The sequence below is a fragment of the Dendrobium catenatum genome, unplaced genomic scaffold (genome assembly GCF_001605985.2).
Source record: "Dendrobium catenatum unplaced genomic scaffold, ASM160598v2 fragScaff_scaffold_1022, whole genome shotgun sequence".
Lineage (NCBI taxonomy): Eukaryota > Viridiplantae > Streptophyta > Magnoliopsida > Asparagales > Orchidaceae > Dendrobium > Dendrobium catenatum.
Window position 1 is genome coordinate 1,759,913 of NW_021319484.1, and position 16,042 is coordinate 1,775,954.

Sequence of the window (16,042 nt, forward strand, 5' to 3'; positions counted from 1 at the left end):
TATTTTGAAAAAAAAAAATCTTATGGTTAATTTTAAGATTGCTTACATTTTGATAGATACAAGCTTAACTTTTTAAGAGCCTATTGCATAAAATATCGTGGTCAGCCCCAAGCAAAATAGTAGAATAAATCTTAAAAAAAACATGTATTTCTACTACACACTTAAAATAAACAAGCAATCAATCACAAAAATCAACTGCAAAATAATATGGGGGCCTCTCTACAATCTGAAAAAAAAAAAGTCAGTTAAGTTTCCTGCTTCATACAAGCCGATTGAATTTACAAACTAGGCCTTTGGGTCTTCAAGCTTTAATTTTTGAAGCATTCAGTGTTTCATTTTGGGGTTCATCTTTCCGATTCATAGTTCATCGTTCAATTGTAATTAGGATTTGGTCCAAAGTTAGCAGATGAATTAGTTTACTCGACTTTGGATGAAAACAAATGAAGAAAAGTGTTCCGATTGCTTTTCATGCTAAAGAGACATGAAAGATCTTATGGCTTTTGATGTTAAGAGATACAGATTGTTATATGCTTTGTGTCAAATATTTTGTGATATTTTTTTGATTTGGGTTCAATTAAATGCAAGAAGATTATGATTTTTGGCCTTTAGCTTGAAGCCTAAACTAATCATGGAATTCCTTGTAGCTTCTGGGCCAAGGGAGAATGTAATTTAAATTATAGCTATTAGGCTAAGGGTTATGGAATGTTTAATGACTTTTGGGTCGTAAAAATCAGAATATTTGCTCAATTGAGCTAAATAAATACATTTAAAAATTTAGAGACACGATAGTTAGTATTTGGACTAAAAATTTAGAAGCGATACTAAAACTTTTGTTTTCTAGGATTGAGGTATTTTTTGCTTAATTTGAGTTAAGCAAATATGAGATGCTAAGATTGAGATTCTATGTGAGAGATAGGAATTATTTGTTGGCTTGAATCTGATAAATAGATCAAGAGAACTTAGGGTATGGTCTTAAGGGTTGCTAGCATGCACTTGAACACCTTTGGAGGTTATTTGGAAATCTTCAAATGAGTTTAGGAAAAAAAACCAAATAAGGAGAGGCAAAATTGTTTCAACTTGAATCAAGGCAACTCTAATATTTGTCTGAGTGTAAATTAGATCCATAGAGGTGCTATAGTTCATGTAATCGATGCATGCAAATTTCCGTTTTTTTTTTTTTTTTTTTTTTTTAATTTTAATGTTTTATTTTTTTTTTTTTTTTTTTTTTTTTTATTGTAATTTGAATGCTATAGTTTTTTTTTTTAATTTTTTTATGCTACCCTATGATGGAAAATATTCAATGATCATGAGTAGGTAGTGCTTGGGCTTGACAAACCTTGTTTGTGCTAGCTATTTTGGTGCCTTGGTTCTTGGGTTGCTGGTTGCTTCTCGGTTTGGGCTTGGCTGATTGGTTTTTGCTGTGTTCTTGGGGGCTGCTATGTTTCAGCTCATAAATACTTGAGCTGCTGTTTTTTTAGCTCATTACTATGGGAAGTTCTCCTAATTTTAAGCTTTATGTGGAGTGGATTTTTGCTCTTTCTGCTTCCTTGTGGCTCTTCGGTTTCTCCCGCCTGGCGCCTGTCCCATGGCTGGTTCTTCTCCCTTTGTTGCCTGTTCCGGTTCCCCTGGCCGCCCGTTCCTGTCCCCCTTTTGGCTCTTCGGGTGCTGCTTCTTGACCGCCTGCTGGCCTTCCATTTCCCCTGTCCTGATTGGATCGGTTGGAGGTGATTTTTGGCTGTTTGGCTGCCCCTTTTCACCTATACATAAGAGATGTTTTGATGCATGAAAGGTTGCTGATTGTTGAGCTAAGTTCTCTTAAAAAACCAAAGGGTTTCTTCTTGGAAAACCTTGAGAGCTTGTTCCATTTCTTTCTTCCCCTCTTCAAATTCATCTTGGGCTTCTTATCTCTTTCTTCTCTCTGCAAGTTCCACTCCACTTGTATCTTTCTTCTTGAGCTATTGGAGGTGTTGGTTGGCTGATTTTGGTAGCATTTGCCGGAGGAGTTTTGGTGGACGTTGACCCTTGTAGTTGTGGTGGACCCTTGGTTTGCATACCCTTTAGCACATCTTTTATATTGCCTACTATTTCGTTGCATGTGAGGAAACCGCCAGTCGGTTGTTCTAAGGGTAATTGTTTTTATTTTTAATTTAGTTTTTCGTTTGATTGGATTTTGTTTGTTTTGAAGTTTATTTGATGTTGGCATTCCAAGTTTTGAATCGAGAAATGTTCTTACTAGTCCTGGTGTTTTCCCCTCTTGGCTTTTTTCTATCTAGTTGATTGCATCAGTAATTAAATGCTTGAAGCTTTGAAAAGCTTTGAAGCACTTCTAATGAAGAGAAAGAGAACTTCTAAGTAGGGTTGCTTTTTTTTTTTTAAATGCTTTGAATTTATTAAAATAGGAAGGGTCACTTCTATGGCTTTGCGGAGTTCAAAGCTTCTTTGGAAAAAGATTGAGCGATCTCATTCTAATGAAGTCCATCTCTTTGACACTCCCACCCATGCCTTAACACACAAGTATACACATGATGATGAGGACATCATTCAGAGATTTTTACGTGTACCATCGACGGAATCGTAGATCGACGGCTACGATTCAGAGCCTTTACTTTTGATGTATTTTATGTTTTATTTATTTTGTATTTTAGTTTTCCTAGGTTTCCCCTATGGGTAGCGAGTTCTTATTGTAGCCCCGAGGGCATTTGAGTCTTTATATTTTTCTTTATTATTGAGGCCTATATATAGAGGTCTTTTGCTTTGTACGAGGGGAATGATGATTAATTAAATTTCAGATTTCTATCTCCCACTTATGAGTTTTGAGAGAGTGGTGAAGCCTAGGATAGGCCAACGTAGTACCCAACAACCCCTTTGGTAGGCTCTTGATTTTTCTTTTGTTTTATCTTTTTCCTCCTCCTTCCCCTCCCATACCCGCCGGCTACAACCTCTCCACCCTCCCAACCCGTCGGATCACCATCAACCCCTCCAAGCCGTCGGATCAGGTTAACTTTTTGAAAAGTTAGGCGGCATGAAAGCAGAATCAAACAAAGCCTTAATATCTCTTACTTTTCAATCATGAATTTTGCACGTGATGATTTGCATTAAAATTGTGATTCTATATGAAATGGCCAACGGTTATGCAATTTACAATCCGTTCTTCTATGGACAATTTTTTATGTGGGAAGTTCAGGTTATTTTCATTTTATTTTGTCATTTTGTAGTCAGTACTTCAATAATTATTTCTGAAAATATATCCTCACAATTGACTTGGGAAGCTTCTCCTTTTCTTCTGTTTGATAACAGTTCTGAAATTTTGTGTATAGTGACTAAATAATATGTTTAATGGAGCAATGCTAATAATGGGTCTATCATGCAGTTTTTGAACAAGTGACAAAGAATGCAGTTAGAGGAATCTGGGCAAGGAGATCAAAAATAAACCTTGTTGGTGCTCATATTAATGTATTTTCGGGTGAATGGACCCAAAAGGTAATAACGAATTGTCCGAGTATGATACTTATGAATATTTTTTAGATATTAAATGTAGCAAATTTAGCTTAGGTCACTTTTAGAAGTGGTTCATGTGGCAGCTGAACATTCAAATAGAATATATAACACAAAATATTTATTCGTAGTGGAAAAATGATGGGTAATAATCTTATGCTGACTTGTTTATGTAGCATCCTGTGAGTCCTCATGCTTTTTATTACATTTGGGGTTGTTGATATTTAGTGAGGAGATTGAGAGTTGAGGATGGACCTGGGCTTGAAACATAGATGAAGACAAACTAAAATTTACATCCAAACATACAAGTTTATGTAGGTATATATATATATAGCCTACAATATTTTTTGCTCCTAAACATTTCCTCTAAAATGGGAGAAACTTTAAGTCGTTTATACTTTGGCTAGTTTTAAAAGATGCTTTGTGGAGAGAACAGGGCAGTGAGATTGAATGGTGAACGAATTTGGATGTTTGGCTGTATGGATTGTCTTGAGTCTGAGGAAACAAAGGGGTAAGTTAAAGAGAGGGAAGAGAGGGCTAGAGATGGCGAATGGTTGTCACTGGCGTCACTTTTGATATCAAACCTACTATATTTAATGTATTAGGTTCAAGCAAAACTTGCAACAGTTCCAATCATGTTTTACCAAAAAGAAGACAAAAACATTCTTTTCATAACCTGTTGATATAGAAGAAGAACTTAGAACCTTTGTTATCCTTTTTTGTTGCTTTCTAGAGTCCATTCCATATATGACGAGTAGGCCACTTGGCAGAAAGCACGCTATGTTGTTATGGATTCAGTATACATATGAGCATTTGCACAGACATGCTCACGGACATTTAAAAGTCGAAATTACTAATTGTCTTGACAGTCATAATCTTACGTAACTTAGTGTAACAATCAACTTTGTGAAGCTGATTTCTCTTATATTTGAAATACAAGGCTTTCATAACCAAGTCACTACACTACAGGCTGCACAGTTCTGTCACCACAGCTCTTGCAATTTGGTTGCGAACTATCGAAGGTTGTAGTCTTATGAATACTTGATTAAAAAAAGAAATTTTGAATTATCTTCAAAATTATGCAAAAGCTAGGAACCACATATAATATTAAATAATGTTTTTAGGTAACCACTCATCATAGGATCATTAACTGTGGTTGTAAGTTGTAACTGATGTATTTGATTGTAATTTTGTTTGTGCAGGATGCTGGTATTGGTACAAGCATTGATTCTTTCTACGAGTACCTTTTAAAGGCAAGTAAAAAATATTTTCCATGCTATATCTTATGCTGGTGGGGTTGCTAAGGCATGGGTTGTGTATGGTTGTTAGTAGTAGTAGTTATTATTATTGTTTTCTGTTGCAAGGGTATCCTCCGATTGGGATCACAGAGCATTCTTGTAAAATTTTTTAGCTATTAAGCATCTTCAGAATGTGATAAGGATACAACAAAATATGTATATGACTAGGATAAGATGTGTGTGGCATGTTGGCATAAATGAATGCTTATGTATCCACGTAGTTATTTTCTTAATGAAGGTTTAGCATATTGGAATAAGTTTAGTATATTGGAATGAGAATATTCTCTATATGCGAGACTTATTCAGGGCACATTCAATTAGATTATGGCCTATTAATTATATGCCTTACAAATTATAAATCATAATCACATGGAGAAAGAGAGTCAAAGCATTGCAACTTATTATAATTGAACCACGAGTCACTATCAATCTAATGATAGTGAAGTTTTTTTCTTCTAGCAAGTAAATCAACGAGCCTTTAGCTCATATGACGTCATATTTTACGCACTTCAAGCACATGTTGTTTGTATTTTAGTATTTTGTTTGCATATCCAAATTTTAGTTTATTTTTAGAATTTTTATATCTGCATAACATATGTGATATGCATTGGTAGTGGTGTGCATTAATTTGAATCAAAATATCCAACCGAATTAGGTATATTTGGTTGGTTTGGTTCTGTTTTTTGTTTGGGAGTGAAGGCTATTTGAATTTCAATTATTTGGTTTGTTTTTTGTTTTCTTTTCTTTTATTAGTTGAACATAAAACCGAAATGAAATTGAATAAATAGGCAAATAATGAAATAATAATAGTATTACTATAATTTTTGTTTTGCATATAATTTGATTCGGTTCAATTGGTTTAATAAATCAGTTAATCTATCCATCCAAACTGATCGAATGCACACCCCTTTATTAAGATTTTAAATTTTGATTGTGTCAAAACTAAACCGAATAAGTTGAACTATACTGCGATTCAATTTGGTTTAGTTTTTTTTTTTTTGGAAGTCACTCTTGTTTAGTTCTACTTATTATTTGGCCGATTCAATTCAGCCTATAACTTGTTTTGGTTTAATTGGTTTAACAAATCCATCAACCAATTCATCTGGACTGGTCAAATGCACATCCCAATGCATCGATGTGTATCCATGCTAAGGGTGTGCATTTTGTTGGTTTGATTTAAGGAAGCAAATGAACCAACACCCATGCAAGGTTGTGTCTTGATTTACTTATGGTTTGCTTATGATTGTTTAACTAACTAATCAAACATGTTTGAATATGTTTTGATTGATAAACAAACAAGTTTGAACAATTTGGTGTTCGATTCATTTATGACACGAGCAATATCATTTAAAGCTCATAAACAAGTTCATTAAAAAGCTCGATTAAAACTTAATAATTTGTACATGTTGACCTGTAACGTTAAAACCAAAAAAAAAAAAAAAAAGAAAAAGAAAATACCTCACCTACTCTCTGCTTCTCACACGTTGCACGTCTCGGACGCGACCATGACACTCTCCCCACGTCGCCTGCACGATCCCTCTGGCGTCGTTACAAAGACCGAAGAGAGGAGGCCTTCGGCCTCTCTCTATTTTTCCTCTCCCGATCGTTCCCTCTCTCTCTCTGCCGCTCTCGCTCGCAATAAAGGCGTGTATAGGCAATTTTTCGGTGCGCCACGAATGCTGAAGTAGAGCTTAGGTGATTGCTCGCCTCGTCGTAGGCGTCGGACCGGGGTCCCATCCCACCACGCGCAATAAAGGCATGTATAGGTGGTTTTCCGGTCCGCCGCATACAACGAAAGCAAGAATCTGTGTTTAGAAGATCCGTACCTTCACGGTAGTGGAGGCTCATGGACCGAGGCAGGAGAAGGCAAGCAAGCAAACCCTTCTTTTTTGTGTTATTATTAATTATAATTAATAATAACACAAAAAAGAAGGGTTTGCTTGCTTGCCTTCTCCTGCCTCGGTCCATGAGCCTCCACTACCGTGAAGGTACGGATCTTCTAAACACAGATTCTTGCTTTCGTTGTATGCGGCGGACCGGAAAACCACCTATACATGCCTTTATTGCGCGTGGTGGGATGGGACCCCGGTCCGACGCCTACGACGAGGCGAGCAATCACCTAAGCTCTACTTCAGCATTCGTGGCGCACCGAAAAATTGCCTATACACGCCTTTATTGCGCGTGGTGGGATGGGACCCCGATGCGGCACTTACGGCGAGGCGGAGTCACTCATAAGTACCCTCGAATGAGGGAAAAGCAAACTGTCTTTTTAAACAGGTACCGAAGATCCCATACACGCCTTTATTGCGCGCGGTGGGAAGACCCATTTTCTCGTAGTTTTCCCCTAAACGGGGGAGACGCCGGGAGGCTGCTGAAATTATGGTGAATATACGATTGCACTCGGACCTGTTTGAACTAAAAAAGAATAAGAACCTGGACTCAGATGAACAATGACTCGTGGACTTGAACCTGAACAAAATCTGAATGATTTCTAAAGGTAAAAATCAAATGAAATAAAATCAAACCAGAACCAGAAATCAAAATCAACTTGAATATGCACTTTGAACTCAAAATGGATTGAATATAAGGACTTGTGGACTTGAGCACTTGAACTTGTGCAGTTGAATCGGGACTTGAATTCAAAAGAAACATATACAAAGAACAAACTTGAATCATATGCAAGAGGACTCGTGGACTTGTACTCAAATGAACTCAAATCATACAAGCAATAAAGGATCTTATTTGAGCTTGGACCTAAATGAACTAAAGCGAGAACTTGGGTTAGATTGTAAAGGACCCGAACATAGAGCTTAAACCTGACATGAACAATAAAGAACCTGAATTTTAAAAAACAATAGGGGGCTCAAGGAATTTGAGTTTGAATGGGATGCCAAGAGTTGAACTCATAACGACATAGAAGACTCAAGCATGAGTTGAACCTTGAACTCGGGTCCGATGAAATACATAGGACTAGGGCTTTGGATAGATGAACAAATCAAAGTCTAAGTGCACGGTCGTCCAAGCTAACAACAAGTTGCAAGTGGGAGATGAAATCCCAGTGCACGTGAAAGATGAGTGCAACAAACTTCTATGAATAGTTCCTGCGAGGTCAAATGCGCCACACCTACAAGGACAATATATGTTTGCAGAATGCATGTGTATCCTATATGCATTATTGAAAGCCTCAATACACACAATCAATGTTGCCTGTAGATTGAGATGGCAACACTATCAATCAATAGTGGATGATTTAGTCCCCTACGAACAAGTACAATCATCAAACCACCTGAGATTGGTGAAAGGTGGATATGATGAAGGCAACAATGGCTCTTCTACAAACACTTCCAGGAGGTCGTAGTGGATACGACGATTCCCTGCAAATGAATACTCGTGGATAACAACAGTGGATATATCGTAGGTACAACGAACCATTGTGGACACGAGTACAGATATCACCTATGACAATGGTGATTAAGATCTACAAGTACGTCGGGTACAAGGGCAACTCGATGTATGAAAAAGGACACTTCCTGATAGAACAGAAAGAAAGTTTGAACAAATTCGAACTAACTTACTGGTGTCCCAAAATTCCTTCTCAATCCTATACTTAGGAAGGAAATAATACTGGCATCCACAAATATCAGAAATAACAAGCCTACTACACTAAAGACTCTGGAGGGAGTTCTTTCCAAAGCAATGGTCACGAACTTCAAAGAAATTCTTCCCGGTGAATGAGAAGAGGGGAGTCAACGTCAAGATAACAACGCCATCAAATCTGCAACACTTATACAAGCAGACAGAAGGCGTCTACAATCTATAACGCACCACCAACGGATCCGCAATACTCGTACTAGCGGACAAAAGGCGTGTATAAGCTCTCAAATAAAATGTTGTATGCATTCAATTGACAGCTACATGCACAACTATAAATATTTCAATACCCCTGCACGTGAACCATAATTTGTATACACATAGTGACACTAAAGGGGTATATAAAAATCATCCGCATGGTCCCCGACGAGCGTGTTATTGGTACACACGTGACGTCTAGGGATGCTGCGTGGGTTATTAAATTTAAACTCGATCCTCCTAAGCAGATAAAATGGAGTCGACAGGGTTTAATTATAAAATGTCCCAAAACACCCGCATGGGCCCCGGCGAGCGTGTCATTGGTACACACGTGACGCCTAGGGATGCTGCGCGGGTTAATAAGTGAATTCAAATTTCGAATCTAATCCTCCTATGCGGATCAATAGGAGTCGACAGGGTTTGAGCATTCAAACAAATACACGGTTGTGGCGACCGGTGTATTTGTTTTAATGCATTCATATGATGCCTTCAAGGCCTACGATCACAAGAATTCATTAAAAAAGGCACAAAGCCTATGAAAGCCGATCCTCCTAAGCATGTAAATAGGAGTGGATAGGGTTCAAATCATTGGATAAATATGTGGTCGCGACGTCGACCATAATATTTATCTTATACATTCATATTAGGCCTTCAAGTCCTTTAACAAAAGAAATTCATTCAACAAAGGGCACAAAGCCTACGAAACCCAATCCTCTATCAGCGAGTTAATAGGGTCAACAAGGTTCAACCCACAAATAGAAACGACCCCAAACACCCCGATGATGGCCGTATTAAATGCAAATATTAACCGGAGGGGTCCATTTCAAATAATTCCAAGCTCTACCCAAATACCCATAAAAATCCAAAATATCAGAAAATCCCAAAATCTTAAATATTTAAAATTGAAATAAATTCATCAAAATACTTAAAACAAAATCCATCCACCCTCCGCAATAGTTTGCCGAGGTGGACAAATTCAAATATAACTTCAGCTCACAAAGAGCTTAATGCCTAGTAAAAAATATCACTAGGATCCATTCTCAAACAATCTCCTGCCAATAAGAACGTGGTACGTGTCCTCTAACCGGCGGTCTGCCGCCAAATGGCGCCGCAGGATAAACGGTTATGACCTGGGACCCTCTGAACTGAGTGGTTTTGTCGCCAAATGGCATCACGAAATACCGGTTATGGCCAGAGCCAATATGCTCATTATTGGTATCAAATCCTTGAGATATGAATTAATAGGATATGATCGATAGGGCACAAAGCCCTCTGTTAGCTAAGGTGGATTCAAATTTGTCCCTTTAGACAAATATTCACCCCAGGTCTACAAGGTCCCCTTGGACGAAGCAACCCATGGCTGACGACAAGGATCCTTTTGTCAGGTTGGGTCGACTACCTCCTCTGACTAAGTAGACCAGGGTCCACGATGACCCGGGATGACGGAACCATGGGATCTTGATCGGGTCCATCATCAATTCCCCCACCATCCGTTTTAAGTGCAAGATGGTGAAAATTTCTATTTTTAAGTATCAAACCTACAAACTTTTCAATTCCCAAACCTATGATGCTACTATATGCCAGATATTTGTATCTCTACCTATCTGATTGACGACTAGCCTTAATCGAAAGTTCTCTCTCGTGATCGGGAGGGGTAATTAACTATAGGGGCTTGCGCCTATAGGAAACCTGAACTTAGATCGTAAAGTGAGGGCGAAATCTCTGGGTAGTGTCTTTATCTACAAACCCATCTGCCTTCCAAAATTTACCCCGTAACTAAATCCGTTAAAAACTCCCTCGCCAAAGAAAAAGCAAACAAACAGTCGCGCGGCGGGGAGGCCGGGGCCGAATTTTCGGAGCCCACAGTACATTTAAGAATTGATTATTAATTTATTTAATATGTGATTATGTGGGAGTCTATTTTTTTATATTAGCTTACTTTTTTTTTAATACAAGCCACTTATTTATGCTGGTTAAAATGCTTGTTTATTTAGCAGTTCACTTAATTAAAGTCTCATTTTAATGCTCAATAGACTGCTGGCTAATAAGCTCGATAGGGTTTGTTCTGATAACTAATAAGCTTCTTGATAGTACCTTTTATGCTCATTTTAATGCTCGTTGACTTGCCGTTTCTTGGAAATCATATTTTGTTCTTTAAGGCTTAGATTATTTTTGAGTTTTTTTTTTTGAAAATAGCTCAATTCTTTCGTCAAAATAAAGATTGGCGTACCTTATTCTGTCCTTTGATATCATAATCTTCATAAAATTAAAATTTTGGTGTATTACAGGCTTATTTGTTATTTGGGGATGATGAGTACCTGTTTATGTTCCAGGAAGCTTACAAGGCTGCTATGCATTATCTGTATCATGATCCTTGGTACTGTCATCTGCTATATTTATTTTAAAAAATCGTTTGAAATGATCTTTAGTAGCTTTTAGTTTGTCTTTTATTTTATTCTGAATTTTGAAGTCAACAAAATGCTTTTTAGGTATGTTGAAGTGAATATGAACTCTGCTGTCACTGTTTGGCCATTGTTTAACAGCTTGCAGGCGTTCTGGCCTGGGCTTCAGGTTTCATTCACTGTTTTTCTAAAGATCACACGCTTGATTTCTTTCAGAAATATTTTATCTTCTTGTTTTTTAAGGTTTTGTATGGTGATATTGCTCCTGCGATACGAACGCATGCTGCTTTCTTTAGCGTATGGAAGAGATACGGATTCACTCCAGAGGGATTCAATCTTGCTTCATTCAGTATTCAGGTACGTATTTTATTGCTATTTCGTTTATATCTTAGAAAATAGTTTGGTTTACCTTGTTTGAAATTAAAACACTGGCAAAATACTGTTCTTTTGTTTGTTTGGTGGACATGTTTTTTGAAGTCATTCCATATTGATTGGGATAATTTTGATAATATTATTTAGAAAAAGTTTGGGACCAACTTAAAAGTCACTTCTAGGAGTTCTGTTTTCATGTTTCTCTTTCCATGGCTCACCAAAATTTTCATCCAGGAAAGACGAGCTCTAAATTTGTTCACTTTGAGAACTATCTTTTACTAAATTATTAGTTGTCAACTGGCTATTAATGGGAGAGCATGAGCTTATGTCCTCTTGCAGTTGTGCTTGCGAGAACAATGTGCAGGCATTGCAAGTCCACTAATGAACTCCAGATTTTATAGAATTTCTTATAAATTTAAATCCATAAAGTAGAAATTCTGTCTTGTTTTGTGAACCAGATTATTTTTATTGTGTATTGCCACTTTGGTTAACCATGGCTTGCTTCAGTCTGGTCAGAGAAGCTATCCACTGCGACCAGAGTTGATAGAAAGTACATATTGGTTATTCAAAGCTACAAGGGACTTTAGGTTCGTGCTCCTGTTATTTCTTTAGCTTTTTTTCTTCTATTATATTTTGTAAGACATGCTTTCCATATTTTGCTTACATAGAATTGTTTAGTGGATATGCTTGTTGTCTCCATTCGCTTATTTTATTTCCATGTTCAATCTAACAAAAGCATTGAAGCAGTATTTTAGTATTTTCATTTAGGGCTGTAGATTTTCACAAGAATAGTAAGCAGAAACAAAAGAAATGTTCTTGGAAATGGGTGTTGTACAGGGGTGGCCAATGTCAAGTCAGCCAGCCCTGACTCCATAGATCCCATGATAGTTGAACTGGCTCAACCTGAAAGCGCTCGATACGGGCCACCTTAAATTCATCTATAGTAGGCTTAAAAACTTGTCTATTGTTGAATTATGCATTCACTAATTAGGCAAACATTTGTAATTAATATGCAAATAATAATGTGCTAAATAAAAAAGTTAGCATAAATCTCAAAAGTCTCGTTAAACAGTGGGCCAACTAATGGATAAGAGCATAGTAAAGAAAATTTTTTACATGCAGTAAGGATTTGGGTTACTTGAACTGAAGCTCGAACACAGCATGAAAACGGTTGTAAACCAGGAGGTTAGGATTGAGACTCAACTTAAAAATTCTTTAGCCAATTTCAAATTGATTCAAAACTCAAATGAGTTGGTACTGCAAATAATATTACCACCTCTATTTTCTTAAAAAATGTCATTGTATAATTTAGTGAATGTGAGGATCGATGTGTGGTAAATTCAGTAAAATAGTGTGTAAAATAATATCATTTGGAGGTCGTTGGGTTAGTTGGAGTAGATACTATTAAGTAAAAGGTTGCACAAAACAAACATAGTTGATTTTAGCACGTATAATAGAAGATACACTAAAAATGTAGTTAGTCCAATTCAATATGAAGGCCATCAAAAGGGAAAGGTGACATCGTGAGAGAACCTATAATGTTTTTGATGTGGAACGTACATGCGAGGATGAATTTCATAATGAATTTGCACGCTTAAATTTTTAGAGCACAATAATTATATCTTTGCATTGAATTTAAACGTCGCAATAAAACTCTAAGAGCGATAAGACGAGCTTAGGCCGAATCACGTGCATAAAAATTTAAGGTCAGAAAACAGTCAATTTAATCTAACATTGCATACATGAATGGTTCAACGTAAATCCCTAAATTAACAATGAGATTAGGCACTATGCATGGGTTCCTTCACTCAACTCTTTCAATTTCTAGGCATTAGTGGAGAAGTATTGACATTATCTTCATGACTATAATAATAACCACAATCAAGGATGTAACTATGAAGATAGCTAATCGGATATTGAGTTTATGATGTGAAACGTAAATGTCATTTACTTGCCTACGTGGCAAGATTAATTAAATCCCAAATCAATTTGGGGAGAGAGAATGGAAATCTGAAATTAAATTTCAGATTAAGTGGAATTGGCGGGATGAATTTGAATTTAAACTCAAATTTAATGGGGAGAATTAAATAGGATGAGAGGAAATTGTGGGAGGTAATTATGGAGGCTTAATGAGGGGGCCTATTAATGAGATAGGAGAGAGATTATGCCCAATGAGGGGGTCGACCACATAAGGAGGAGAGAGGGGTGAGTTTTGGAATAAGTGGGGACCACCAATTTAATTTCAGATTTTTACGAAAATCTGAAATAAATTTTCTGTTTTCTTAAGGAAAGAAAACTTCCATTTAGGAGGGCAATTAATTTAAGCAATTTGAATTTCAAATTTGAAATTAAAATCAATTAAATTGATGGCGTAAATTAAGGAGCTACTTTAGGAAACAATTAATGGCCCATAAAACATTTGAATTTCAAATTTTGAAATTCAAGGAGAGGGAAGCCGGCGGCTAGAGGAGGGAGGAAAGGGGCGGCCACGGTGTGGAAGGTGGCTGGCCGGCGGGAGGCAGTGGCCTGGAGGGCGGCGGGCTGGGGGGGGTGGAGACTAAAACAAGACACATATGCCCCTAAGGCTTACATAGGACGATCCTCTTAAGTGAGGGTAAAAACGAAAAATTCATAATAAAGATTTAAAAATTACAAATAAAATATAAGATAACGTGGGACGATGATAGCCGTTGATCTTCTGCTCCTCGGATAGCCATGGACGGTTGGATGTCCGCATCAGTTTACCCAAAGACAAGAGAAATACGCACTCCAGCAGGATGGTTCGAGTGTTGGGGACGACTAGGACAGCCACCATGAGCTTGTTCGCACCACCGATTAGCCAAGACAAGGTGTGTATCTTCAAGAAAACAGCAGTTTTTGATTTGGACAAATTCTGGACCTCAATTGGAACCTTCCGGATGAAGGTATGGTGCTAGGAGATTTGTAGAATCAGTGGACAGCAAGTTGCAGAAGAGCGGCCAGCAGTTTGAAGGTTTTAGGAGGCAGGAATTCAAGTTTCCCTCGTTGGAATTCTTCCGGATGCCGTTGGGAAGCAACCAGGATTTGTGGGCAGCAGGTCAGCTGCTTTTACGGCTGATTTTTGTTCTGGACAGGAACATTATACTCAGAAAATCTGAGCAGCAACCATCCCATAATGGGCCGGTGGTTTAAGAGAAATCAAGGAGGAAATTGGGTAGCAATTAATAGCCTATGAGAGAGATGGAGCCCAGTGAATGACCGGCCACCTAGAGAGGGGAATAGGATTTAGAAATCATAAGTACGTGGGGCCCATGTTACTAATCTAATATTTGAAAAAAATCTGAATTGATTCTCAGATTTTGTAAAATAGGAAAGTTTCCAAATAGATGAGTAATCAATTGGGGAAGATTTGAATTTCTAATTTGAATTGAAATTCAATTAAGATGATTTCCTAAAATCAAGGAACTATTTTAGGAAAGTCAAAAATTTGAATTAATTCTCAGATTTTATGATAGGGAAATTTACCAAAATTTGAGGCTCTCATTAGAAATAATTTGAATTGATCATTCAAATTTAGATCCAATCAATATGGAAGCCTTAAATCAAGGAGCTAAATTTGGAAAGCATTCAAGGCCTCATGAAAACAATTGGAATTTCAAAATTTGAAATTCAATGGAGGGGGAAGGGGGAAGCCGGCGGCCAAGACAAGGGGCTGGGCTAGGGACGGGGTAGGGAGGCCGGCGGGCAGAGGCTGTTAGGGGGCTCACTATAGAAAAAATGCCTATTACTGGCGGTTTATGGACCGCCGATGTTACCGGCGGTTTGACTGGCGGCTTTTAATGGCGGCCTAACCGATGAGTTTGTTACGTTAAGCCGCCGGTACTAGCGACGGTCCATAAACCGCCGGCAAACCGCCGGACGTCAATATTAATCGGCGGTTTAACGGCGGCTGGACCGCCGTTAATAAGTCATTTTTTACCGGCGGTCAGAACCGCCGGAATACCGCCGGTAAATGCCCTAATACGAACAGACCCGCACCTCGCATTTCATTTATATTCTTTCCTTCTCTCTCTCGTTTCGGTCGCTGCCGTCGCCTTTGCTCACGATCGACTTCCGTTTGTCGCCGCCGACGTAGCATCTCTGACCGCCGACCCTTCACCGACTGCCGACGCCGTATCTCCAAACTCCGACCGCCGTCGATCTCACTCCGGATCTCACGCCGCCAGCAACCCTAGATTTCGTGTGAGTTGAACAGAAATCAGTATTTTAAGGTAATTTTTATCGTTTATCTTTGATTATTTGTTATCACTAGACATTTGCAAGAGTTTTTAATATTTTGGATGATTTAGGTAGTAATTTAGACATATGCAAGAGGTAATGTTGTAATCATTTGGGTAGATCTAAATTTTTTTTTTATTAAGTGTTATTTTAGTTTAGGGTAGATCTAATTTGTTGATTGTGACTTTGGGTTAGAGCAAGATAGGAAGAGAGAGATTGAGGGAGAGAAAAGAGAGGGAGAGGGAGAGATAAAAGAGAGGGAGAGATAAAAGAGGGAGAGAGAGAGAGGGAGAGAGGGAGGGAGAGAGAGAACAAGAGATAGCATTGAGATGAGGGAGAGGGAGAGAGAGAGAACAAGAGAGATAGATA

The 16,042-nt window shown here is 38.0% G+C and overlaps 1 protein-coding gene across 1 annotated transcript in view; it reads left to right on the forward strand.

Moving 5' to 3' along the window:
- LOC110099422 (alpha-mannosidase I MNS4) overlaps positions 1 to 16,042 on the forward strand; it is a 54,715-nt gene that overhangs the window by 28,991 nt on the left and 9,682 nt on the right. Inside the window, exons 8-13 of the mRNA XM_020826564.2 lie at positions 3,371 to 3,480; positions 4,698 to 4,748; positions 10,931 to 11,019; positions 11,132 to 11,213; positions 11,288 to 11,401; positions 11,924 to 12,003. Coding sequence (XP_020682223.1) covers positions 3,371 to 3,480; positions 4,698 to 4,748; positions 10,931 to 11,019; positions 11,132 to 11,213; positions 11,288 to 11,401; positions 11,924 to 12,003 — 526 coding nt within the window. The remainder of the gene's footprint in view (positions 1 to 3,370; positions 3,481 to 4,697; positions 4,749 to 10,930; positions 11,020 to 11,131; positions 11,214 to 11,287; positions 11,402 to 11,923; positions 12,004 to 16,042) is intronic.